At 42.8% G+C, this 25,877-nt stretch overlaps 2 protein-coding genes across 2 annotated transcripts; both read left to right on the top strand.

Moving 5' to 3' along the window:
- The first annotated feature begins 5,836 nt into the window (after positions 1-5,836).
- Positions 5,837-11,933, top strand: ap3s2 (adaptor related protein complex 3 subunit sigma 2). Its single transcript, XM_034529418.1, has 6 exons — positions 5,837-6,046; positions 7,214-7,305; positions 7,749-7,860; positions 8,638-8,709; positions 9,929-10,036; positions 10,976-11,933. The coding sequence occupies exons 1-6, from the start codon at positions 5,978-5,980 to the stop codon at positions 11,099-11,101; spliced, it is 579 nt and encodes a 192-aa protein (XP_034385309.1). The 5' UTR covers positions 5,837-5,977; the 3' UTR covers positions 11,102-11,933.
- A 260-nt stretch (positions 11,934-12,193) lies between these two features.
- On the top strand, positions 12,194-25,354 carry LOC117728773 (aminopeptidase N-like). Its single transcript, XM_034529620.1, has 21 exons — positions 12,194-12,354; positions 15,923-16,647; positions 17,408-17,550; positions 17,872-18,011; positions 18,210-18,336; positions 19,088-19,242; positions 19,719-19,832; positions 19,961-20,104; positions 20,397-20,462; positions 20,623-20,688; positions 20,781-20,956; positions 21,558-21,634; positions 21,783-21,916; positions 22,021-22,076; positions 22,156-22,303; positions 22,814-22,905; positions 23,092-23,202; positions 23,413-23,580; positions 24,073-24,213; positions 24,458-24,539; positions 24,649-25,354. Exons 2-21 carry the CDS (start codon positions 16,052-16,054, stop codon positions 24,799-24,801), a joined length of 2,889 nt encoding a protein of 962 aa, XP_034385511.1. The 5' UTR covers positions 12,194-12,354; positions 15,923-16,051; the 3' UTR covers positions 24,802-25,354.
- The last annotated feature ends 523 nt before the right edge of the window (positions 25,355-25,877 follow it).

Genomic DNA, 25,877 nt, shown 5'->3' with positions numbered 1-25,877 from the left:
TCCTCCTTCCCTAAAACTGGGTTGGAAAGAGACTGCCTGTGGCGCACAATAACATGTTAAATTGATGCGCAGCCTCCTTGTGTGAACGACACGACGTTTCTTCCGAAATATCCAGGATAAAATCTAGTTTCAGACCGCAGCCTCCTCCTCCTCCTCCTCCTCCTCCTCCTCAGCCGCTCATCATGCACACACGCACCGCGTTGTTGTGGTCGGAGTAATTCGCCTTCATATCAACGGGAACATTGATTATTTGACCCTATTGCTCGGGCTCGGGTCAAGTCTTCTGGTTGTGTAATGGCCTCCGTCGACAGATAGCTGAGGGGGCAGCGTCGTTAGACAGATTAATGCACAGGTACCTACGCGCTCTCCTTCGATCAGTCTGCAGTCTGCCGTGTTCGCTGTAAACACGGCGCCCTGCGCAGAGATCGTCTCTGTTTGCGAAGATGAATCACTCCTCACTCTCTGGCCCGCCTTCCAAGTCTAGGGATAGTGGGCGTCGCTCCGACTGCAGTTTGGCGACGGTCGGAGAGCAGTTACCATAGTGACTGGTCTGGTACTCACAATAAGTCTTTTATCGATATTAATATCAACAAGAGGACGCCGCATGTAATTACTCGTCATTGTCATTTGCACATCTCCACAAGGACCACTTCACTATAGGCAGACTTTGCTGATATATTCACACCAGAAAATGAGGCGTTTCTTTCATGTTTGTTTATTTATTTTTTACGAGGGCCTTTATTAATTTACGGGTAGCACATACACAAACATGCCTTTTTTCCAATTCGCCAAATGCGTTACTTTTCGCAATGCTTCGTAAAAGTCCACATCCCCTATAACAGATTAAAAACGTAGACAGAGTGAGACTTCAGACTCAACCTTCTCCTCTCTGGTCGCCGCCGGAGCGACTCCAAATCCGGGATGCTGATCCAGGATCAGGGTTGTTTTGCTGCTCACAAACACGCAGCAGCACAGGGCTGCCTATACAAAGATCGTGTCTGTCTGCACCACCTGTAATTACACTCTTGAATCCACGGAGTCACAGCTGTGTCTCTACATCCACGGTGGTATAAACCTGTCGTTCATAGCCTATGCGTGCAAATATCACTTGCGTCTTCATATTTACGTACTGCTTTTTTAAGTGTCTGTGTTATGTCTGTCTTTTTGGTTATCCAGACGATAACATTATTTGTGGTCATGTTTTTTTTTTTAGAATATTTAACTTTGTTTAATGGACTGGAATATAAATCATGTAATAGTCTAATTTACAACCCAAAACATTTCTCGTTGATATTAAACCCCATGCATTGTAACACTATATCACAAAATCCATCACGTAGTCATGTCTTTTGGAGCTTGCTTGGTAGCAACTCATGCGGCTCTGGGTTTCCCCTGAAAAGACATCGAAATGCCGCCATCTTGAGGAAAGTGGACCCAACTGCAAGCTTCAAATCTACAGTAAAAGCTCTAATTTTCTGAAGCAAACTATGACACATATTAACGTAGTCCTTCTGAAGGCACGGCGTAAACTATGAATTATGTTGACTTTGCACACATTGTTATCATGGGCGGTCACAGCAGTGGCTATAGACCCAACAACCCTGACGGTGTGGATGCTCTCTCTGAGCCACAGAGCTAAACAGATATTTCAACGGTCAACCTTGACCTTGCGTGGCCGACTGGGCGCCAAAAACATCCACGAGATTGTGAGGCAAAATGATGTCCCACTGTTGCCTTGCAAGCTGAATATAAAGGGTGGCCGTCGCCTCACCCGTTCGTCAGAGAATTTAAAACAACTCACCAACTCGTCACACTTTGCTTGAGACGCAGACAGGTACGGTCGCAAGGCTCTTGTGAGAGGTCCGGGATGGGAGGGGCCCCGGGCCGGGCGACTCACGATGCTGCGAGAGAAGCCGACGGTAAACAAAAACCCACCGGCCCCCTGACAGTTTTGATTATCCACGTAAATACATGCCGCTTTTATCATTTCACAGAGGCATTATTCGACCGCCACACATTACCTCAGCTCTGGTAGACTCGCACTCAGCATCCGAAAACAATCCGACAATTAGCACTGAAGGGAGGAATACAGAAGGAAATGCACATTAAAAACTGAAGTGAATATCAGTGGCCACCCAAGAGTCCATCATACAGTGAGTCACCCTCTAACAAGTGCTCACTGTACCAACATGACCTCCCTGTGCCAGAGAATGTTGTGCCTGTCCACTTGCATTTGTTAAGTCCCCATTAAAGTCCCCATGAAGGCAGCCGGCGGGCCCACCTACCTCGACTGTCCCGGTGGAATCCATTCTCGCACTGCAATCATGTGGAAATAAGCCTGTTTACCACCAACGGGTCACACATGCTAATGAGCGTCTGTTTGTTTTCCACTGTGCTCATGCAGGAGGAAGGGAATTTAGAGGGGAAATAATAGATGATATGCAGACAACAGCCCGGATGGCTTTGCTGCACTAATGATGAAAAACGTACAACAGAATTAATGGATATGAAATCAGAACAGGAAATGCGGTTGGGTGGTTTAGATGTCCCATGGGTTTTGATCACACAGAAGTGAGGGGTGTCTGCTGGCCTGGTTTGGAGGCGGAGGTGGGATGGTTGTGGCTCCAGAATCCCCCAGGTGGACTGCGAATAGACCCAAAGACCCAATGAGCTTGGGTAAGGTGTGATATCATGTAGAATTAGGTAGTTGTCGACACCATAAACTGTAGATCATGTACTGAATACCCAGCACTCAATCATCAGAAGCCCTTCTATATCTTCTCCCTCTTTGCTAGTGCGGTGTCTGTTGAAAACATGTGATCAAAACAATGTCACACTCAACACTGTGCTTCCTTGGGTCCTGATCAATACACCTGCCATGACATACGGTATATAAACAGAAACAGTCAGAAACACCACGGAATAGGCCTACAATCTGGTTCAAGGGGGAAAAAACACCAGACTTTACCGTTAGGCATCCTGGAGCCCCCATCTGGAAGGGTCCCAAACAGCTAAACATGTGTTTTGATGCTGTATGTTACTATTCTCACTCATTATACCCTGAAATAACTCAGCCACAAAGCTCTTACAAATATGCAACTCAGCTCTATAGTTTACTAATTACTTACCTCACTCACAAACTAGTTATTAGGCTTCCTCACAAGTGGACCCCAGGCCGTTCGGATTGGCAGCCAAACCTCCTCCACTCCAGTGTTGAACACCGGCGGCCCCCAGGGCTGTGTACTCGGGCCCCCCCCCCCCTGTTCACGGCGCACACCCACGATTGCTCCCCCAAACATGAGAGAGAGAGAACTCTGTTGTGAAGTTTCGCAGATGACACTACCTTTATAGACCGGGTTTACATATCGTTACATATCGTTCATATCGAGAGGAAACCGACAACCTTGCAGAGTAAGAGTGCCGCTGAGAGAAACAACCTGCTGCTCAACGTCAGTAAAATCCAAGGAGCCGATTGCTGATTTTAGTTTTAAAAAAGGAGGTGAAGACTCACACCCGTCTACATCAATGGAGGTGAGGTGGAGCAAGTTAGCAGCTTTCAGTTCCTGAGAATCAGCATCACAAACAACCTGACGTGGTCATCACTCATTCTCCATCCTGGTGAAGGAAGCTCATCCGTCTGTGTTTCTGTCCCGTGCCAAGGTCTTGTCAACTTTCACAGAGGAGCAATAGAAAGCACCCAGACTGGAAACATTACAAACTGGCATGGGATGTGCACGACACAGGACAGGAGAGCTCTATGTGATTAGAACGTCATTGGGACCCATTTACATAGCATCGGTGGTATCTGAGAAGGTGTGCCTGCAAAGAGCTGAAAGGATATTAAAAGACGATATCCACTCCAGCCTCCATCCGGCTGTGAGACGCCTTAATTCATCCTCCACCCTCCACGTATGATATAGCGGTTGTTCTTTTGCATGTTTTTGTATTTTGTTGTGTTGTAAAATAAGACTGCAATCTGCATTTCGTTGGGCAACCCTGTTGTGCAATGACAATAAAAAAATAACCTTGTAACCTTCTACTTCTTAAATTAAGAATACTTTCCAACATAATCTCAAGGGAGCGATCGCTGCGGGGGTCCCATGCCAAATAGTGTTTCCTGGGAAGTACATTTAAGTACATTGTGCTGATAATGCCTCTCTTTGGAGGAATTGAGGACTTTAATTGCCCGGTATTAGTTTTACTTTAGAAACAGTTGGGGTACCACTGCTAATACCCACGCTTCAAATTAGAGAAAGGGTCAACAGTAAAGCGACTTGGGCCCCCAAATCACCCTAAAAATATACATTCAGGTCGGGGTTACTCGCGGTTAGAAAACCGCACTGAAACACACTTGGCGAAAGTATTTCCTGTTATGAAGTAAGGCACAGATTACTTGATTAGAGTTATTAGTTTCTATCAAGCCTCACAGACAGACAGACAGACAGACAGACAGACAGGCAGACAGGCAGACAGGCAGACAGGCAGGCAGGCAGCCAGGCAGACAGACAGTGTGTCAAGAAGTAAAAGTAATCTCCAAATTACAAAATACAATTTACACACATGAATGCACACGAAAACAATGGATCCATTTTCAAACATGGCCGAAGCTAACGTCCCAGGACATTCAACTTAAGGTCTTTTACCTCCTGCTAAGATGAAAATAAGACATTTAACTTCTAATAGGACGAGCACAGGCGTTACCGATTACATTGACGGTGGTTCTGGTCCATTCAAGTGTCCCAATGACGCAGCACGCTGCATACGCACTGTCAAAAGGAAGCAGATACATTGCTTTCAGCCATTGTTCATTGGATCTTTTACATCTCTGCTGTTTTCACATGTCAGATTGTCTTCATTGAAAAAGGCCCCTTGTCTTTTGATGCGTGACAACCTTTTAAATGATGTTTTGTTTCACAGGGTGGTCATCATGGATTTCAAATCAAATTCGCCACTTGGGAGGCCGTAGTTTGTAATACAGTGAGAGATGAATTTGCTCAAGAGTGTTGGTGAGGGTCAACGTATCACCACGGTCTCTTTATTGATTTTTTATTTTTTTTGCCTTTTACATTACACACGGTTGCTTTCGATCACATTTTCCCAGTCGGTCACGACACAGAAAGGTACAGATGATGTAACATCACTGCTTTGAGATTTCAAGGCAGCGGCAGAGACAAAGGTACAAAGGGTCCAGTAATTATCGTGGTGCCTCAGTTGCTGGTGCATTAGTCACAAAGACTGCGAAATTATGTAACGTGGCGGTAAAAAGTCTCAGAACTCCCAATGACACATGGAAAGCACAGAGGAAGAGGAACAGTGTAAAACCCTCAACAGTGGAGACACTCAATGGAAGAATAAAATGAGCATCAATAAACTGCTTTACCACAGGGCTCCTGTAATAGATTTGATGGCGTCTCAAGTCTAAAGATGTGTCCTACCAGTGTGTTTACATTTTTTTAATGGAGATACAAGGAATACTTGTACTATTGTTTATAAGAAGCAGGGACACTGTACATTTCATGTCTTTCGTCCTGGTATTTCGAGTGAATTATAGCTACAGAGTGTACTGTAAATCCAGTCATCTTTACCCAGCCCAATTTGATCAAACACATTATTGTCTGACTGAATGATCACCAGATTGGGTCCATGGTCCAAGTGTTAGCCTCATCCTGAGATATGTTATTAACATGGAAGATTAGACACTCATTCTTTATATCCCTGTCTACATGATTCTAACACAGCTTTCTGGTCATCTGGGCGCGTCTTCATTTCTTTCTGCCCCGGAACGAAGAATCCAACAATTGGAGGTGTTCGTTCGAGGTCGACTGAATGTGGAGACGCAACCGGATGTAACCAATTAGCTCATCCGGCAGCTGTGGTAGAGCCCCTTAACACCCGAGCTAACGTAACGTAAACAGTCCAAACTGTAACATTTTAACAATAACGCCATATTGTCATTTGACAACACCAAAGACCAGACATGATTAAAGCCATCCTGATATTTAACAACCACGGAAAGCCGCGGCTGATCAGATTCTACCAGTATTTTGTAAGTATTTGTGGGCGGTCGCTGTTCAAAACATTAGCATCTTTCTATTGCTGCGTTTACTTATTGAGCGGTGTATTAGCTTTTGCCAGCTAGAACATCATACATGTTACTAAGATTTCGTTTATATATATATATATATATATATATATATATATATATATGCGTGTAGTATAAATTACGTTAGCTGGTGCTAGCTTGCAATGGTGTAGGGAGGAAAACCACGAAGCTAACAGCTAATCTAGACCCTTTTTTTCAGGCCAACATCTCTCTTTGTAACATATATTACAATGTATGTTACAAAGAGTAGTATTACACGGTTTGAAACGCACGGAACTTGTGTGCATTGTACACATTCACCACCGCTACTTACTTATGGGCTTAAGTTCGCTAGTAATCACTGACTCGGGGTCATTTGGACGTGTCGTTTTACGTTTAGAGCTGCTAGTGCAGGTAAACGGCGGTTGTATTACTGAACATAAATCCAACCTGCTCCACAAGCAGCAGCAGTGGATTGTTACTTTAGCACATTTACTCACGTACTGTACTCCTCTACATTTACTTGTAAGATTAAGTTGCAGTATTCTGAAGGTCCCCGAGCCAATAGATCAATCAATTGACAGAGGAAATGATAAGCAGAATACTCCATAATGAAAATACTCATTCAAGTTGCAGTCCTTCCACTTCAACTAGTAGCATCACACTTTTATCTGAATGCATGTATAATAATGATCTAATTGTTATATATAATGGTATAACAATCACAGGGGCCATTTGTCTGCATTGAGGACTTTTACTTTTTGTTACTGAAATACATTTTCCTGATTATACCGGCATACTTTTACATAAGGACATTTACTTTACTTTAGACTGTGGTCTTAGTACTTAGTAAAGGATCTGAATACTTAGACCCTAAACATCAACCTTTGTAACGATATAATAATGACATAATAATGACATAATAATGATATGTTTGTGCCTACTATATGTGAGTGGGATTTTTCGAATGTACCAAAGGCTTTTCAGTTTGCTCAAACGACGGGATGCTACTGTATCAGCCAACTTAAAGTAAAAATGGAAATATCACTCAAATGGCAGATGCCTGTACAGTGACTTTCATGTCCCAGAATGGTCGTCACTTAACAGACCGCGTCACGTGTGTTCCCGCAGGCGGAAGACTTGCAGCAGCAGATCATTCGGGAGACCTTCCATCTGGTGTCTAAAAGAGACGACAACGTCTGCAACTTCTTAGAGGGTGGAAGGCGAGTACTGATGTTTTTGGCTTCCGTTCTGGACAAAAGAAAGTCGCACTTTGACAAGGGAGTAACCAAGCACGTATTTGCACCACCTGTGCATCTAAAGAAAAGACTACGAGGTGTGTTTTGAGACAGAAGAGCATGATGTGTTGACGACACTTAAGTAATCATGACCATAAAATCCTGGGCCACCTGCGTGGACTTCCTCAGTCTGGTTTGACATCACTTGGCAGCAAAGACAAGCAGCTGATCAGCAGCGGACTGTAGCTGCAGTAGCACGACTTTATCCACCAGATGGAGGCAAGACTCCATCAATTCATTTACACACAGAACCCTGAATGGGAGATTTTACAGCAAACACTTATTTGTTTAAATCCCATTTACACATAGCTGGTACGTTCTTGTAAGGTTGCTTTTTTTTATAATTGGTTTTGGTAATCTTCTTGCAGTCTCATCGGCGGCTCCGACTACAAGCTCATCTACCGGCACTACGCGACCCTCTACTTTGTCTTCTGCGTGGACTCATCTGAGAGTGAGCTCGGCATCTTGGACCTGATCCAGGTCAGCCTCTACTCTGTTTACACACACATTTGTGGGGTTTCCGAGGTGAAAAGAAGACTCTCTGCCTCGCACCCTCGAGGTTCCATTCCATTATGCTGCATCTGACTCATTTTGGGGGAATCAAACCCGTTGCCTCCTCACTGGTTGCTTTTTAATGCCGGGGATATGAGGAAATGAAACCTTAATTCTGCTGATCTCAACAGAATTTTTTTGGGTTGAAATGGTAAGCAATAAATAATAATAAATATGTCTTTATTGCACTTGGGATAGCTCACAAAAGATGTAACTCACAACAATTAGCGCCCATAAAAAGTCCAAGCAATGCACCGACCTGCTCAGCCCTCCCACTGATCGCTGACATTAGATATTCACCAGCGGCCAACCGGCGTCATCGTCAATAAAGGGGACTTGTACTGCACGTGGAATAAAAGACAGATAAAACAATGTCTCTCTGAATCTCGTTGACTTAACCAACACAACACCCTACAAAATGTAGGAATAGTTTCAATAAATATCCTGATATCAATGAACATTGTTATGTGTATTGGGTTTATTTGCCAAATCAGTCGCTATTTCTGTAGTTTTAAAGAAAATGTTCAGTATGAGACAGAACCACTGGTTTCCTGCAGGTTTGGACCGTCTTTACTTCACTTTACTCACTCTGCAGGTTTATAAGAAGAATGATAATTAATGATAATCCCTTTTTTAACCCTCAAATCCTGAAGTTTATTTTTGAGTGAGAAGTTTGACTGTCCAGATCTTCTTCTTCATTCGTAGGTGTTTGTGGAGACGCTGGATAAATGCTTTGAAAATGTCTGTGAGCTGGACCTCATATTTCATATGGACAAGGTGAGTAAAAAAGAAAGAAAAGTATTCCAAGAACAGAGTTAAAAAAAAGAAATTAAAAGCCCATTGGCACAGTGTGCCTTGAAAGATGTAGCTCAAAGGTATCTGTATAAGACCATGGGAACGTATGGTTCCTTTTTACTCCGTTATGTTTACTGCATACGTGCCAAGTCTGCAGCGGCGGTTTGTCATAAATGGTTTTGTTTTTCATATTCAGTAAACGGTTCCGATGAGAGGAGCCGTGTGTGTGTGTGTGTGTAACCGCTCCATGCAGCATGCTGCTTTCCAGAAACAGCTGTTGTAATTGATCCAGTTCCTTTCTGTGTATGGGCCCAGAAATGGTTTCATTAGTACAGTAAATCAAACTGAGCCCCTGACATACATTTGATGCTGAAGGATCTCTGAAATGCCTACGTTGCTCGACAGTTTCCTCCGTCTTGAGAGCCGCATTTTAAAGAATCCTTTTTAGAAGGACCACAACAAAGGGCCTTAATCTTGTCCCCCTGTAACTGAGCTCGGAGTGTATAATACGGGCACGTCTATATGGCCATCTTGATTCCATTTTCCCAGCAGGAAATTGATGTCATGTGGTGCAGTGGGGTCTGGCCTGAGGAATGTTCCCAAGATGGAATTGGGAATATTTCTACTTGAGACTTCAACCTTTTGCTTTCCTCGCTGGGCTCTGCAGTGAGTCTTAAAAAATAAATAGATTACAGATATAAATGACAGATTAAGGCTGCTTTTTTTCCCTTTTCTTTTCTTTTTTTCCCAAGGAGAAAATGTGGAATATAGCTTTATGGATTCATACCTTGCTGATCACAAAGCGGTTCCAGGCATGATTGCTCTAGTTTATCATCCTTAACATGAGAGCAGTTCTGCATCCCAAGACAGTCTCATGTTCCCCGAAATACTCTCTGCCCACAGGAACTCACGACTCTGTGCGTGAGAGTGAAATTGAAACTGCTCGTGAGCCACGAGAGCGACGTTCCAGAGAGGACTGAGCTCTCCAACATTCCGTCGTCCCCTTTTTGTATCGGAGAATCCCTAATGATCCGAGAACTGTTTGTGAGATGGATTGCGAAATGCCTCTGACATCTGACGTCATTCAAAGTGTTCGGTTGCGTTTAACAATGTGCTCTAGATGTTGAGTCGCAGCAAAGAGGCTCGTTCCAGTGACTGAAACCCCGCCGTGTGTTAACCGCTGTGTGGCGTCCGTCTGCAGGTCCATTACATCCTGCAGGAGGTGGTGATGGGAGGCATGGTGCTGGAGACCAACATGAACGAGATCGTAGCCCAGGTGGAGGTGCAGACACGCATGGAGAAGTCCGAGGTCAGTCGGTCAGCCCCATCAAAGGGCCGTGCCATAAACATAAACACCAGCGTTATTATTAGCCTGGTAGCAGACCCTCTGAATCGTCGCCCGCATCTCGGATATGTTCGGTGATGTTGATGAAAGCAACTGACCAATCAGAGCTAAGCAGACCTAGTGGGTAGGAAAGTGAACATCAGCTTCCCTCAGCGAGCTAGTCATGAAAAGTAAAAACACAAGTTATTTTTAAGTCAACTTACAGAAATATCAAATGTTTAAAGGAGTACTCCACCTTTTCTGTTGTAGTCTTCAGCCCCAACCAAACTCGAGGCAATTTTCATCAGACTTTGTGTAACTTTAGACAGACATGCAGCAGGATTCTCCAAGACCTGGAAACAGACTATTGGTTTGTAAACGCAGCACATTTCTTCGATCGTTGGGGAAAACTGAAAGCTAACTGCTTTTAGAGTCGGCTACCGCAAATACCAAACAAATAGAAGTTAATAGTACGATGTTTTGGGAAATATGCTTTTTTTGTGATAATGTATGTCAAATAAATATATACGGTCCAAAGGTAACAGAATTGGCCTGTCAGCACTTCTATAGCGCAGTGTCGGAGTGACCATGGTTCTTTCCGTAGTGACATTAACTAACCAATGGGGACCCGGTAGGGAGAAGAAGAAAAAACAACACATCACAATCTTCGTCTCTAAGGCATACCTTGAAAATGTTTGTCGGCTAAGTATGTATAATATGTTGTAGGTGGACGAAAAAACATGCAAAACATATTAGTACAGTATGGTGCTTATTACCTACTATCATAAAATCCTTATAGTAGTCTTTTTCTTCTATAGAAAAAAACGACAACATATGCCAAGAATTTTAAAGTCGCTGTAATCGCATCCACATTTGGCTTCACGGTGGCTTTAAAGGTGTTTCCCACGTCTTGTTTTTCGGCAGGGAGGTCTGTCGGCGGCTCCCGCTCGCGCCGTCTCCGCCGTGAAGAACATGAACTTGCCCGAGATCCCCCGCACCATCAACATCGGAGACCTCAATATCAAAGTGCCGAGCCTCTCGCCGTTCTGAACACAGCTGAGCGCTGCAGGGCTGATGTACTCTCGATGCAGCTCCCCAATGCACCCGGTTCTGTTGTTGCTACATAGAAGAAGAAGAAGAAGAAGAAGAAGAAATGTTTTCCCTGTGTATTATGGGACCACAGAAGCTTATTCTCTCCCCTCATTCCTATCTTCTCATCCGAACTGGCGACAAGCACAGACAAGTTACAGATCAACGCCCCTTCGAAAGGATTCACACAATAATGTAAAGTCTGATTCTATAACGCGTCCTGGGGCATTTTAATATATACGTACTTCCTTCTATTCTCTCTATCTCAGTTATTTTTTTTATTTCTCCAGTTGATCTCCTACTCCTTTTAGATGAAAGAAAGATGGCCCAGTGCCTATTTTCCTGCACAACTCTTCCAAATCCCTGACATTTATCAGCGGTCGTACCGCCCGGGGAGCGAAAACTTTCCCCTCTTTGTTGGACTCGGCCAATTCACCGTAATAGGATCTTTTGGCTTAAATGTTGGGTTGTAATTGCTCAAATACATCTTTATCTCCTGTGTGTGTGTGTGTGTGTGTGTGTGTGTGTGTGTGTGTGTGTTCCTTCCTGTCAGAACTTGTTTTCCTTTCCCTGTAATATATCGTGTCCACCGTCATCCTTGTAATTTAGCAAATGACATACGGCTCTCCTGGGTGCAGCTTGTGCTCAGTATAGCAAATATAAATGCTGTCTAGCTCTCGCCAAGTTCTGATGTGCCGCGATACGGTCTTTACAACATCTGTTCCGAGAGGCAACAGGTGTCCGTTTGTTCTCGCTGTTGTAAATACAATAAATGAAAATAAATTCCCCCATGGCTGTGCTTTGCTCATTCAACATGGAGTTGTTGTTGTTGTTGTTGTTGTTGTTTTTGTTGTTGTTGTTTCTTTAACCACGTCAGCAGGTATGCAGAGTCACCGGTCTGTGTTGAACCAGCATAACCGGTCAGAACACTCTGAACCTCCTGAGTTCTTTCTGTTCAACCACAATGTCTTGTTGATACAGCCGCAGTCTTTCAGCTCAACTCCCCCTTCTCACTAATCTAGGTCTTTTTTGGGGGGGCATCGGGGGGGGGGGAGGAATTGAGGGAGCTGGTCCCTTCCTACATCCCCATGAAAAAATATATGGTCGGCTCTCACCTCCCACATCCACCCTCACCGAGGCAGATTATTCAACTTCTGCGTCTCACGCAGACTTAAACCAGAACTCGCGGTGGACGTCCAGCTACACAAAGTTTGGTATGTACTGTTCTCCCCCATGTTAACATTTCAAATGTATTGCATGCCAATCCTTAATCCTTCAGCTGCAGTTGTGTGTCTGATACCAGCCGGCGCCTTAGCTTTCCAGCCTTTGGCATCTGGTGCATTGTTGAGATGGTTTCTCAGATTTGGTCTGTAACAAAAGGATTCCTCCCCGACTGTTCACGGATGTTTATGGAAATGAATGATTACTTGCCTTAGGTTTTGGTTCAAATGCAACCCGTAACAATGCTGGTAACCACCGTTTTAGTAGTATGCAAACAGTTTGACTTGTTGGCTCTGCTGCAGAATAATTTGTTTGTCGGTAGAGCGATAATGCGTAAAGCGTGCTAAAAGGTATTTTACCGTCACATTCCTGAGATAAGACCTACAGGGAATCTGGTCGAAAGGGCCAAGTGTGTGCAAGAAGAAAACCAGAAATTAGGGAGTCATGCTGGTGATGGATTTCTCCATATAGACCAGATTAAGTCCTTCCCAAGATGTCTTTATTAATTCACAGTCCACGAGTCAAAAGCAGAAAATGTCAACCATTACTAACTGCTGAGGTCTTGATGTCCAAAATATTAAAATATGCACGCGTTGCACATGTTTAAAACCGTATGCGAACAAAGGAGTCATTGTGCTGGTTTTGACTTGTGGGAAAACCCACAGTCTGTTAAAATCCCATGGCTTTTTTTTTACTCCATGTAAATGTGTGATTTCTGTCAGCTTGTTAACCCCCCTGCTATCGACATGGGCTGATTGCGCTTCACCTTGAAAAACAATGACATCATTTTTTACTATTAGCACAGACTGCACATGGAGCAGACTAGCTGTGGTTATATATCTGCAACGTAAGCATGCAAGGACTACATAAATGTTATGACGAGCCAAACCTTACCGGCCATTAGGATTTTTTTTAAATGTAGAAAATTCTGTTTGAAAACAGAGGATGAGCGATTTAAGGCAAAACGCATTAACTACATATTTGGTCCAAATTTGAGTTGAGAAGACCTTGATTTGTTCGCTATCTGTTGTTTTGCCGTGTGAGAAATTGTGCCTTAAACGTTTCAGTCCAAACGACAAATAAATATGCAGTAACGACAAAAAAAGCTCTGAAAAATAAGCCAAAACACAACAACTACGTAGCCTAGCCTACTAGCCTGCTAGCATTCGCTAAAACTCAAGCTAGATTTGTTTCTTTCAACAAAAAAAAAAAGTCTCCACCTGGTTTCTGTGAATGCCTTTCAGGAGACAGACATAGTATTTCAATTCAGTTTGTTAGTCCTCATAACGAAACGAGGCAGCGACTCTCCTGATGGAGAAAAGCAGCAGCTAAACTCTTGCTAAAGCTAACTAGCAGGTCACCGTAGGCCAACTACCATCTCGGCTTTCCACTCATATGGTGTGGTTCAGCACTAAATTGAGAATTAATGAATTATATTGATTTCAATATACATATTAACAATGGGAGTAGCTATAAACCAATGGTATTATTTATATTGTTTTTTAACAATTTTCCCCTTTTCTCTGAACTTCCTTGCCCTCTGCTTTCGTACCGGAGATGGTTTCATCTTTCAGACGCTGCATGAAGCCGAATGGCTGAGGCCATGTTTATTAGAGAAGGGTCCGAGAATGTCTGTTTGTGTGGTCTTGGTCTGCCGAGTTTATTCAGATTCAGATCCTTCATTTCCAGATGCTCTGGAGGCTACATGTTGAGTGAGGAGTTTCAGCATCAGTGGGTTGAAGATATATATATATATATATATATATATATATATATATATATATATATATATATATATATATATATATATATATATATTAACTTCCTTTGGTGCCTGAAGGACTCAAGATAGACTCTTTAGATAGCCCTGATTTAAATGGATCCAGATCTTCTTATTGGATCCTTTCATTTATTGCTTCCCGGTTAAAACTTTGTAGGAATTCAGTCAATTTTATTTAAAGCTTTGTACCTTTTTGCAACAATAAATGTTTGTTACCAGCGTAACAATCCAATGGAAAATTAACGATATGCGAATAAAGCCTAAAAAACAGATTCAAGGAGTCTTGAGTCAGCCGAGGTAAACTTGTTTCCCAATGTAGGTTCATGTAACAAAATAAATCTTATCTTGAGTCGAAGATTGAATTTTCTGTACAATGCAGAATGTTCATATCAAACCTTCTCTATGGAAAAACAAAACAAAACAGTTACGACAAATGAAATACTAGTATTTTATTGACCAAGCAGATGTGCTGGCGCCGCTGCGGTTTCTCGTGTTCCTCCACATACGATGATAACATGAAGATTTTGTCGAAGAAACACCTGTGTGCACATGCAATCAGACAGGAGACAGGAAGGAAAGGGAGAAATGCTTAGTCAGGAATTTTTACTTTGAATGATAAAAGGAACAAAGCAGATATTCCCACTCAGTGACTGATAATGGAAAGGGATTTATATTACTTATCGATTGTGAGACCGTGTTGAGCCTTTAGGATTTACAGTTTATGAGTTGGGACTATATATATATATATATAACAGGCCAGGCTGCTGCAAACATCAGAGTGTCAAGGATAGATGTCAGCTGTAAATGTTAATTATCCTCATTAAGACCGCAGTGATCTTTGTTCCAATCAAATTGTTCCTGGCTGTAAAGAAGTGATACGGTCGGAGTCATTCTTACTTGTAAAATAATCCAGATACTGTCCTGACAAATTTTCGCCTTGCTGGTTATTGTTTCAACCAAAATATATGACACACACACAGATGGAAAATACGTTGAGCGGAAATGTGTTACAACATACACATTTATCACAGACGGCAATCAAGGGTGTGCGCAGCAAGAGGCCACCATAATAATAATAATAATAATAATAATGCATTTAATTTATATAGCGCTTTTCATAATACTCAAAGACACTTAATCATAATATGTCATAATATCTATATTACTATTTACAAATAAGGCTGCTTGCTGGAAACCAGCATAACATAAGATAATCCTTTGTTAGTCCCGCAGCTGGGATATTTACAACTACAGTTGTTGTTGAGTGGTAAACACACTCATCCTTTCAGCACAGGTTAAAAGCACAGGCCTCTTCTCAGAAACCAGATGTGTTGCATTGAAGCAAAAACTCATAATAAATATGACTGCAGTGTAAACAGGCAGACAAACACAGGGTTTATTCGGTATTAGTGAACGATGTGATACATTCTTCATCCCAAGCCATCCGTCTCCTCCTCCGCTTCCCCACTTACCACTGTTCCACGAGCAGTGCGACACGAATAGACTTTGCGTTGCACGCTATTATATGTTCTCTGTCCCTCCATGCAAAAGTTAATGCATTTGTAGATTTTCTGGTGGCAGACATTGTAAAACCTGTTTTAAGACTAGTTGAGGATGCTGGTGAGGTGTGTTTATTATAATTACTGAAGATGAATGTGATAATGACGCTATACTTAAGAATTAAACTGCAACGCCTGTTTTTAAACAACACTGATTGTGCACCATTTCTAAAAGCTGCTGAGTTGCAGACTAAATGATCCCATCTTTCCATTTCTCCCCAGGTCATATGAAAATGCCTTTTTTGCCATGTTAATAGCTCAGCCATTAACTGAGGAGGGAAGAGACCTGCTGTGCTGGACAAACACAGACTGAGACCCCTCAGAGTTCCTCTGTGCCGTCCTGAGTCGGACATGGGGAAAGTCTACTATGTCAGTAAACATGTGGGCCTCGGGTTACTCGTGCTGGCGGTCACTGCTCTGGTTACGATTATAGCTCTGTCCATCGCCTATGACAAGGAACGGGCCAAGAATCAAGACACGCTTGGAGACGGAGCGGCAGACGGCACCACGCCCGTCCCCACCCCCTTCACCCCAAAGGAGCCCTGGGACCGCTACAGACTCCCAGTCTCCCTTGTTCCCGTCTCCTACAATGTCACCCTGTGGCCCCGACTGAAGCCCGGAGCGGACGGCATGTACTTCTTCACCGGGAAGTCAGCGGTGGTCGTCAGATGTGTGAAGGAAACGGACCTCCTCATCATCCACTCCAACAAGCTGAACCTCACCAGCTTCAATGGGCACCATGCTGTGCTGACTGGCCTGGGTCAGGCCACCGCGCCCGCCATACAGAACTCCTGGCTTGTTGTGAAGACAGAGTTTCTGGTGATTCAGCTACGCAGCAGACTATCTGTGGGAGCCTCTTATGTGCTTTACACTGAATTTAAGGGAGAGCTGGCAGATGACCTGGAAGGCTTCTACAGGAGTGAATACACCGAGGATGGTGTGAGGAAGTAAGCAATGGAAAAGCATAATGATGCACCGTCATTGTGCTCTTAAAGGGGACAGTTCAACCCTTTCCTCTTACCTGGAGTGCTACTCATCAATCTAGGTGGTTTTGGTTATGTCTGCCTTCTTGCGACTACAATGGGTCGATACGGCAGTCGGCTTGTGGTGCCCAAAGCGCCAAAGACCTAATTTCTTGTGCAGCCATATCACGATGCAGAAGGAAGCGTGCATCTACTCATGGGTTGAGTGGTTTGTGACGACATGTAACTATAATGTAATAGTATCCCACTTGGCTGAGCTGTGACGTTAGCTAGGTGTTAGGTGAGCTAGCAGTATCGACTATGGATGCACGCTGGCCCCCTGCGCTGTGATACGGGTGGAGTTCGGTAGAAGGAAAATAGTTCCCGGATGTAAAGTTATCTTGAGTAACCGGGTCATGATTTCTGAAAAGAGACATTGCTGTTGAGTTGTTTTTTTGGAGCTTCGAGCCCCGCAAGTCGATTGCCAAATAGTGACATTATATTTGAATGCGAGGCGGACATCTCTACGCCGATATCTCCAAAACTATGCAACGCAGAATAAAACAATCCAGATTGATAAATAGAATGACAGGTATGTGAGGGGAAATGTGTATATTTGATTTTGGGTTGAACTGTCCCTTTAACAGTAAGACTTAATTGCCATGCCTCCAATTTTCCTCTTGGTGGAGTATTCCGCCTCGTTGCGGTTTATTTTGTGTAAATCCTTCATTGGAACATTTTGCAGAGTTGTCGCTACCTCGCAGATGCAAGCCACGTATGCCAGGAAAACCTTCCCCTGCTTCGACGAGCCCGCCATGAAAGCCGTCTTCAATGTCACCATCATCCACGACCAAGACACCGTGGCTCTGTCGAACGGCATGGAAATTGGTTGGTTTCAGAAATGCAAAAACTCCAGTCCTTTTCTAATTTTTGTAACGTCACAAATCTCTAGAGAATCTGGGTCAGTGCAAAAGCACAATTGTAGGAAAGTCACATAAAAATTGAAAAACACAATTGCAATACGACACAATGGTGGTTTGGTAGAAGATATATGACGTGTTTGTGATACAAGTTACTTTCAGGGCAGATTGTGTTATGTGTGAGACAGTGAATAATTGATAACTTGGACATGTTATGAGAAAATCAGCAACTAGATGCTGTTAATGCTTTAATGAGTGTCAGAGTCTAACTCTTCCCCTCTCCAAACAGGCACCGCAGACTCTGTCATTGACGGCGTATCTGTCAGAGTGACTACATTTGAGCCCACAGAGAGAATGTCCACATATCTGCTGGCGTTTATTGTCAGTGACTTTGTTAACATTAAATCAACCCAAAACAAGAATTTGTTGGTAAGGCATTTTTGTTCCAGTCCTCATTACCAGTCTGCAAACTAATGTGGATCGCATACCAAACACAGTACAAACAACCATTGTTAATGAGGATCAGCGGTCACACCATCTGTATTTTATTCCTGTGAGCCCAGAATAATAAATAAAAGAATTCCTTTTGTTATTTGTTTTGACCAACTCAAAGCTTCCTCTTTGCAGATCAGAATCTGGGCTCGAAGAAAAGCCATAGATTCCAGGCAGGGTGACTATGCTCTCAACGTTACAGGGCCGATCCTTCAGTTCTATGAGCAGTACTTCAACGCAACGTATCCGCTCTCCAAGTCAGGTAGGTCAACTCTGCATAGACAATTCAATTCAACTGGACAGAAAAAAAATTAGTCTGCTTAAAGTTGGAACAACGGCAGAGCTTTGAAGTAAAGCATGCCAACATGTTCTCAATGGCAATGCTAAAATGTGAACGTTTTGTATTTATGTGTAATGTTCACCATCTGCAGGTATTTGGTCATTAAACAAAGTAGAAATTTGACCTAATAATGGTGCCATATAGAAAATTAAGGGTGGTAAGTAGAGGAAAAACTAATTACCAAAATCTTTACAAAATTCCATGGCACTCCATTATATAATTGTATATATAACTCAGATATCTCAGTCTGGATTGACTGTTTAACTATCAGATGTTGCCATCCCTAGAGCCATGCGGCTAGCCTGGCTAAAAGGCAGAAACGAGACAGCGCAACATAAATGTTTTTCTGAATATGCTCTATTGTCTCTGCTCAAGCTCATTTAAAATCCTTGGTTGTCAGCAGAGATATACTTAGATGATGACTCTATACCTTCAATGGGTAAATAGGTCCCTCAGAGGTGACTTAATTAAGCATTTCAACCTCACTTTTTACCAACCTCTTGTATCAATTACACCTTGTGGATGGTAAACAACCATACAACTGAAAATCTATTGGGATCAGATAAATGATAAGTTCACAAGTGTACCCTTATTGGAAAAGTCCTGCATTGCAAGGTAAAATGAAAGAGCTGAAGAATCTTCAGATGTGTTATGCATTTCTTATCATCCCCAGATCAGATTGCTCTGCCTGACTTCAATGCTGGGGCAATGGAGAACTGGGGTCTGGTCACATACAGGGAGACGGCCCTGCTCTTTGACCCCATCATGTCCTCAACTGGGAACAAAGAGACAATTACAACTGTTGTGTCCCACGAACTCGCACATATGGTAGGCCATAATATCCCTGACACATTTCTTCCATTGTCTCTGATCCAGTTTAAGTAATCCGGAGAAAAATACATATTTTATAGTAAGTTGAAATAGGAGTTTATGATCAGGACACTAATTTGGTACAAACTCAATCTCAGCGCCACTCTAGTAATGTTGTGAACATACATTTAGCAAAAGTACTCAACTCCTCTTTGCAAAGGTGGATGACAGATCATCACCTCGGGACAAATGAGTCCTCCTCCCTTTTGAGATCTATTGAAAGCCTGACATCATAAGTGATGTGAAACTCTGTGGTTGGGGTATTTTCTTAAGCTTGTTCTTGGAAATGAACTTTGGTGGTAATGTTGGCCAAGTCGTAACTCACGATCAGACAACAACAGTTCTCATGTGAACATTAGTTCCCTGAAGCTAAACTGAGGTATGGCTATTGTGGAAGAACTCTATACTTTACTCATCATCGTTCTTTTTTTTAGTGGTTTGGAAACCTGGTGACTCTGCAGTGGTGGAATGATCTGTGGTTGAACGAGGGCTTTGCGTCATACGTGGAGTACCTCGGAGCCGACTACGCTGAGCCCACCTGGAGCATTGTAAGAGCCAGGCTTGCGACTTCCAAAGACAGCGGGCCTTGTCGATTGTATTTTGCGGATCAATGAAGTCACAAAGGCATGGTTGGGTCAGGAAGCCTCTCCTTACTCATATCTCTGCTTGGCTGCAGAAAGACAAGATCATACTGTCCGACGTGCACAAGGTGTTTGCTGTGGATGCTCTGGCCTCCTCCCACCCGCTGTCCCGTCGAGAAGAGGAGGTCAACACCCCTGCTCAGATCAGCGAGATGTTCAACACCATTTCCTACAGCAAGGTGTGCTTCTCTGACAATATCCCATACCATATCTGATGTAGGATCTTATACAAACATACAGTTACAATGTTACCCTTTCGCACATTTCTCAACATGATCAATTATTCGTACTGAGTAAGGAGCTCAAAAGTTTGAAAATACAAAAAAAGAGTGTGACATTGCTTCTTTTTTTTTTAAGTCCCATTATAGGCAGTTTTACCTGATCTATTTTTGTTCTCTTTTAGCATTTTAAGCAGTTATATGAAGTTCTAACCAACCAATATCTGGTGGTTTCTCTGTTTGGTGTTGTCAGGGTGCGGCGGTGCTCAGGATGCTATCAGAGTTTCTCACTGAGCCTGTGTTTACCAAAGGAATCAGTGTGAGTATTAACTCTGTTAAAGGGCCTCATCCCTTACTGACTACTGTCACTGTGTGTGTTTGTGTTTGTGTGCACTAGATTCAGAACCAAACCACATTCATGTTGATTTATTCTGGTGTGTGTGAGTTCACTATAAATTGGAGCCGCTGTTTCTTCTCAGTCTTACCTGAACACATTCGCCTTCGGCAACACAGTGTACACAGACTTGTGGGACCATCTCCAGCAGGTCAGTACAGTTAAAAACTGTAATTGTCACCTGGCAATAAGTCTCTGGCTGTGTTTCTTCTTAAATTCTCGCAACTCTTTGTTTGTTGTCAGGCAGTTGAAAACACACCAGGAATGCATATTCCTCACACCGTCCACGACATCATGAACCGCTGGACACTTCAGATGGGCTTCCCAGTGGTCACTATTGACACCCGGACAGGAAGTATCACCCAGAAACACTTCCTGTTGGATCCAGACTCTGTTTTGGACAGGCCCTCCCAGTTCAAGTAAGAATAAGTTTGAGCTCATCCTGCAAGTTCCACGTATTTTAACAACAACAAAAAGGCTCATGGGAATGTTATTAGCATTTGGTCATAAACGGATGTATTGGAAATGTGGAATTTTGATGAAAAGTAGAAGAAATGTACGAGGACCATCAAAGGTGTTGCAATACATCATGAGGGCGACATAAATGTAGTTACTAAATTTTATGGCAATCCATCCAAATGGTTGTTGAAACATTTCACTCAAATACACAAATGTGAACCATGTGGTGGTGCTGGACGAAAGAAAGTTAGGGGATTACCGAAGTCAACAGGAATAATTCTTTGGGGACCATGAATGTCTGTGCCATATTGCAAGGCAATCCATCCAATCGTCTAACAGAAAGACCGACCAATAGCCTGACATTCAATTCAGTTCAATTTATTTTATTTTGTATTGCCCAAAATCACAGATTTGCCTCAGCGGGCTTTACAATCTGTACACATACGACATCCTCTGTCCCAGGACCCGGCCATTGTCATCCCTAGAGCCATACCGCTAGCATGGCTAGGAACCATCATTGTTCCAATTTGTCACTCATCATCTTTATCTGTGTCGGTCCAGTTACACGTGGTTTGTCCCGATCAAATGGATGAAGACAGGTGTGGAGCAGCAACAGCACTGGCTCCTTCAAGAGACAGGTAATCTCATAGTAACACCCATTGCTTTTTTATATTAGATCCGAATACTACAGAAGAAAAGGCTTTCCAACCAGAATCGTGGATTCGACCAATCCCTGGTCACGGCGTTAACTGAATATTTTGCACATCTTCTAATATTTCCCATCAGACTCCCACATTCCGATGAGAGTTTCAGGAGAGGACTGGGTGCTGGCCAACACCAATGTAGCGGGGTACTTTAGGGTGAACTATGATCTTGACAACTGGCATCGTCTCCTCTCCCTGCTCAACACCAACCATCAGGTGAGTCACATGTGGAGGTAGCGGCTGCTCTTTTTGATTCGGGCTTTGTTGTCTGTGTATGTGAATTTGAACACGTACTTGTTTGTCTGTGTTGTTTCCTTCAGGCCTTATCAATCATCAACAGAGCACAGATCATAGATGATGCGTTCAACCTAGCAAGGTAAAGAACAAATAATTATCTTCAGTACTAAATCCTTTACACATTGGATGCCTGTAAAGAATGTGTTTCCTTTGTGTAGAGCCAAAATAATCAATACAACATTGGCCCTGACAACGACCAAATACCTGTCCAAGGAAAGAGACTACATCCCCTGGGAGTCCGCGCTGAGAAACCTCGACTACTACATCCTCATGTTCGACCGCACTGAGGTCTACGGAGCTTTACAGGTTGATACGGCTTTACTATGAATGCTAATGCTTGTTCACTCTCGGAGCGACAGAAGCAACAGCGTGGCCAGCTACATTGTCACCGAGACGGTGTGAAGAGCTCATCAATCAATTGTTGCCATAGTTGTGTCCTTAAATAGCACTTGGCCAATGACATTTCTATGCCTCCACACTGGCGATAACTGTGGCTGGAACTTTAATGTCTTCCCGTTGTCCGTCTGTGCATTCTTGTGAATGCGATATCTCAGGAATCCCTAAACGGAATTTCTTCAAACATGGCATAGCCATTCAATTGGAGTCAAGGATGAACTGATTATAATGTAGTGGTCACTGGGACCTCAATAAACACATTTTCAGCCAGAACTCAAGAATTCATACGTCACTGGCTTCCATTGAAATGGCCTCGTTGTCACTCCGAGAGTGAACATAGTATGACAGGAGAAATGGGTAAAGGGAAAGTGTAAAACAGCTGGACATAAAAACTACCGCTGATATATATTTTTATTTTAGCTATACCTCAAGAAACAAATCCAACCACTTTTTGAGCACTTCAAGACGATTACAGCTAACTGGACCAAAGTACCTACAGGACACACTGACCAGTAAGAATTTGTATACCAGAGGATCTATTCTTTATAGCAAAAAGCAGATGACTTACCATTTGGTGACGTGATTCCATTCAATGCAATATTTCATTTAGATTTTTACCTTTTCCACAACTCTCACACTGGGTATTGTCATACTATATTGCAGTTTTACCGCATTTTCTCAAACATCCCCATTCTCAGGTATAATCAGAACAATGCTATTGGAATAGCCTGCAGTATGGGCGTGCAGGGTTGCGGGGAGCTGATAAAAAGCTGGTACAGACAATGGATGGAAAATCCACACCACAACCCGTGAGTAAAGAGTAGTTGAAGTCTGTTGTATTGTGTTTCAAGATTTCCTATTCTGACAATTTAACTTGTGCTGATTCGCCAGGAAGCCAACAGACAGCCTATGAAACAACTGTACAAACGTTCGCTGTTAGACAGCGGCTGCATGTGTTGGGAGAGAGTCTATGTGTTTGGTTTCATTCTCTACTGTATGTTTACCTTGATGTTGAGCAGGATCCATCCCAACTTGAAAAGCACGGTTTACTGCAGTGCCATAGCCTTCGGTGGTGTGGAGGAGTGGGACTTTGCCTGGAGAATGTTCAAGAACGCCACTCTTGCCTCCGAAGCTTCCAGACTCAGGTCGGGCATGGCCTGCACCAAAGCACCTTGGCTGTTGAACAGGTACGTGCAACATCCAAATTTGTGGGAGTATTTACCTCCGAGGAGTTTGTGAAAGAGACGCTTGTCTATGCATAACGCTTTAACGGTTACATTTCTGTGGAAGTAGAGAATTGTTATTTATTCAGCAGACCACTTGTTTCACATGTTTTCTGTACTTTCAAAATTACTTTTTGGATAATTAATACAAATTAAATGAAGTTCACATTGTTCAAAAGCAAGTTGGCCACCATTTGACGAAAGTTTAACCAAGATATTTCCTGTTGCATGTGGGACTGTCGGATGTGAGGATGTAACTTTTGCTGAACAGCGTCCGCTTTGACCACAAGTAACTGACAGGACAATGACACATAGAAACCACAGAATAGTTTTTTTGTTGGAACATTCTTAAATGGCATAGGAAAATGCACTCAACACAAATGATCTTCTACCAAATGTATTAAAATAGTGTTTTGGCAAAGCTTGCTTTGTAAGAACATGTTTTGCCTGAGCCAGGTATCTGGAGTACACCCTCGACCCAACTAAAATCCGCAAGCAAGACGCCACATCTACCATCCATTACATCGCCCGGAACATTGTGGGGATGCCGCTGGCCTGGAACTTTGTCAGAGCAAGATGGAGCTACCTTTTCAAGCAGTAAGAGCATCCACACACACATTGATAACCCTATATTAAGTGCTTCTGATGTTTTGAACAGTTTTTGAGCCTGTGTCCACACCATCAGTCTTTAGTCTTTCTTGTTTACAGGGACATTTTATCTGGCGTCAGACAAATGTGCAATGAGGTCAACAACAGGATTTAACCCAGTTTCCCTCAGCTGATCTCATCATTATATCACGAAACTTTTTCAAGTGAACAGCATCTTCCTTTTCTCTACTAGGTATGGAGGAAGATCCTTTTCCTTCTCTGGTCTCATCAACGGAATCACAAAGAGATTGTCTACAGAGTTTGAGTTACAGGAGGTACGCAGGCCACGCAGTCACAACCACGCTGAAATAAACACGGTATTTCCCTGAGGGTATTTATAGCAAAAGAAAGGCAACAAATGCATTTTTTTGTGTCTCTCTTCAGCTGATGAAATTCAAAGAAGACAACCTTCATGTTGGTTTTGGCTCAGCCACCATGGCCCTGGAGCAGGCTATAGAGAAAACAACAGCCAACATCAAGTGGGTGGCAGAGAACAAAGCCCATGTGCTTAAGTGGTTTAATGACGAGTCCAAATGAGAGAACACTGGGACACTCAAAATTACACACTCTTTTTATTTGTACCGTCAGGGATATGTAATGAATGACAATCACTATAATCATCTTCCTCTTGAAAACAGTTGTGCAAAGTCAATTGAAACTCACTGGTCTCCATTTACATGCAGCGGGTAAGATATATGGTGAGTAATGGGCGATGTAGCTGTTACCTTTGGTCTGTGAGTGTTACCATTGTAACAAATTATTGTTTTACTTACAATACATTTATTTTTATTCTCAGCAATGCACCCAATTCATGATGGGATCTTAACTTGTAAATTCACATTTCCTGCAGCTTCTTGTAAAGTCATTAACAAAAAGTCCTTCTTAATGTTAAGTCTTTCTCAACATTGGATGTCGTTAAATTGAAAATCCATTCGGCTCTCAATGGTAGGAGAGAAAGAGCCCGTTTTGATTTTTATTAGGCTTCTTGTTTTTTCTTTTTACTCGATGATTAGATCATAAATTATTGCACTACATGATGTAATAGTTGTCTCCCAAGTTTATACTCAAATGAGAAATGAATAAAAAAGGCTCAAAGACCTGATGTCTGTGTCTATTTTTCTTTATACAAAAAGGATTCCCTGGTCCCTGATGGTCGCTCTTCACAGTCTGTGTTTAATACTGTAATAAAAGCGAAAGGCTCCACATAAACCAATTTCCCTGTCCATATTTCTGTGTGTATGGCTCCACTCCTTTGGGAATCTGCCCTGTCAGTACTATATAAAATACTTGAAAAGAAATCTTCCAGGAAATTCTCATTTTAACATGTTGTGACAGTTCAAGGTTACAACATCTCTTTATGACCTTAGTTGAAAATAATGAAAAGGTTGAAGGTGCTCTCTGTCAAAGTTTACAGGGATGTTGTATGTACTGCACAGCCTGGGAAAACAAGTGCGTAAACTAAGAAAAAATGACGTCCTAAACATCACAAATGTAAGTTTGGGAGACAAACACTGGTCCCCTGGTTGAAAGTCCTGCGATAGTTTTGGGGGCTTTATACTGCGTCATCACACTCTGAGCATTTTCCCCGAGCGTCAAATAATAAGACAGACAGG

Source organism: Cyclopterus lumpus, chromosome 3 (genome assembly GCF_009769545.1).
Source record: "Cyclopterus lumpus isolate fCycLum1 chromosome 3, fCycLum1.pri, whole genome shotgun sequence".
Taxonomy (NCBI): domain Eukaryota; kingdom Metazoa; phylum Chordata; class Actinopteri; order Perciformes; family Cyclopteridae; genus Cyclopterus; species Cyclopterus lumpus.
This window is presented reverse-complemented; position numbering and strand designations above follow the sequence as displayed.

What these genes read in the sequence shown, in the direction of transcription:
- LOC117728773 (XM_034529620.1), top strand. Translation starts at nt 16,052, where the DNA reads ATGGGGAAAGTCTACTATGTCAGTAAACATGTGGGCCTCGGGTTACTC. An exon ending in GTATCCGCTCTCCAAGTCAG is followed by an intron (nt 18,337 to 19,087) that starts GTAGGTCAACTC and finishes TATCATCCCCAG; the next exon opens with ATCAGATTGCTCTGCCTGAC. An exon ending in TGCTCAACACCAACCATCAG is followed by an intron (nt 21,917 to 22,020) that starts GTGAGTCACATG and finishes TGTTTCCTTCAG; the next exon opens with GCCTTATCAATCATCAACAG.
- ap3s2 (XM_034529418.1), top strand. Translation starts at nt 5,978, where the DNA reads ATGATTAAAGCCATCCTGATATTTAACAACCACGGAAAGCCGCGGCTG. An exon ending in AACTTCTTAGAGGGTGGAAG is followed by an intron (nt 7,306 to 7,748) that starts GCGAGTACTGAT and finishes ATCTTCTTGCAG; the next exon opens with TCTCATCGGCGGCTCCGACT. An exon ending in TCATATTTCATATGGACAAG is followed by an intron (nt 8,710 to 9,928) that starts GTGAGTAAAAAA and finishes GTCCGTCTGCAG; the next exon opens with GTCCATTACATCCTGCAGGA.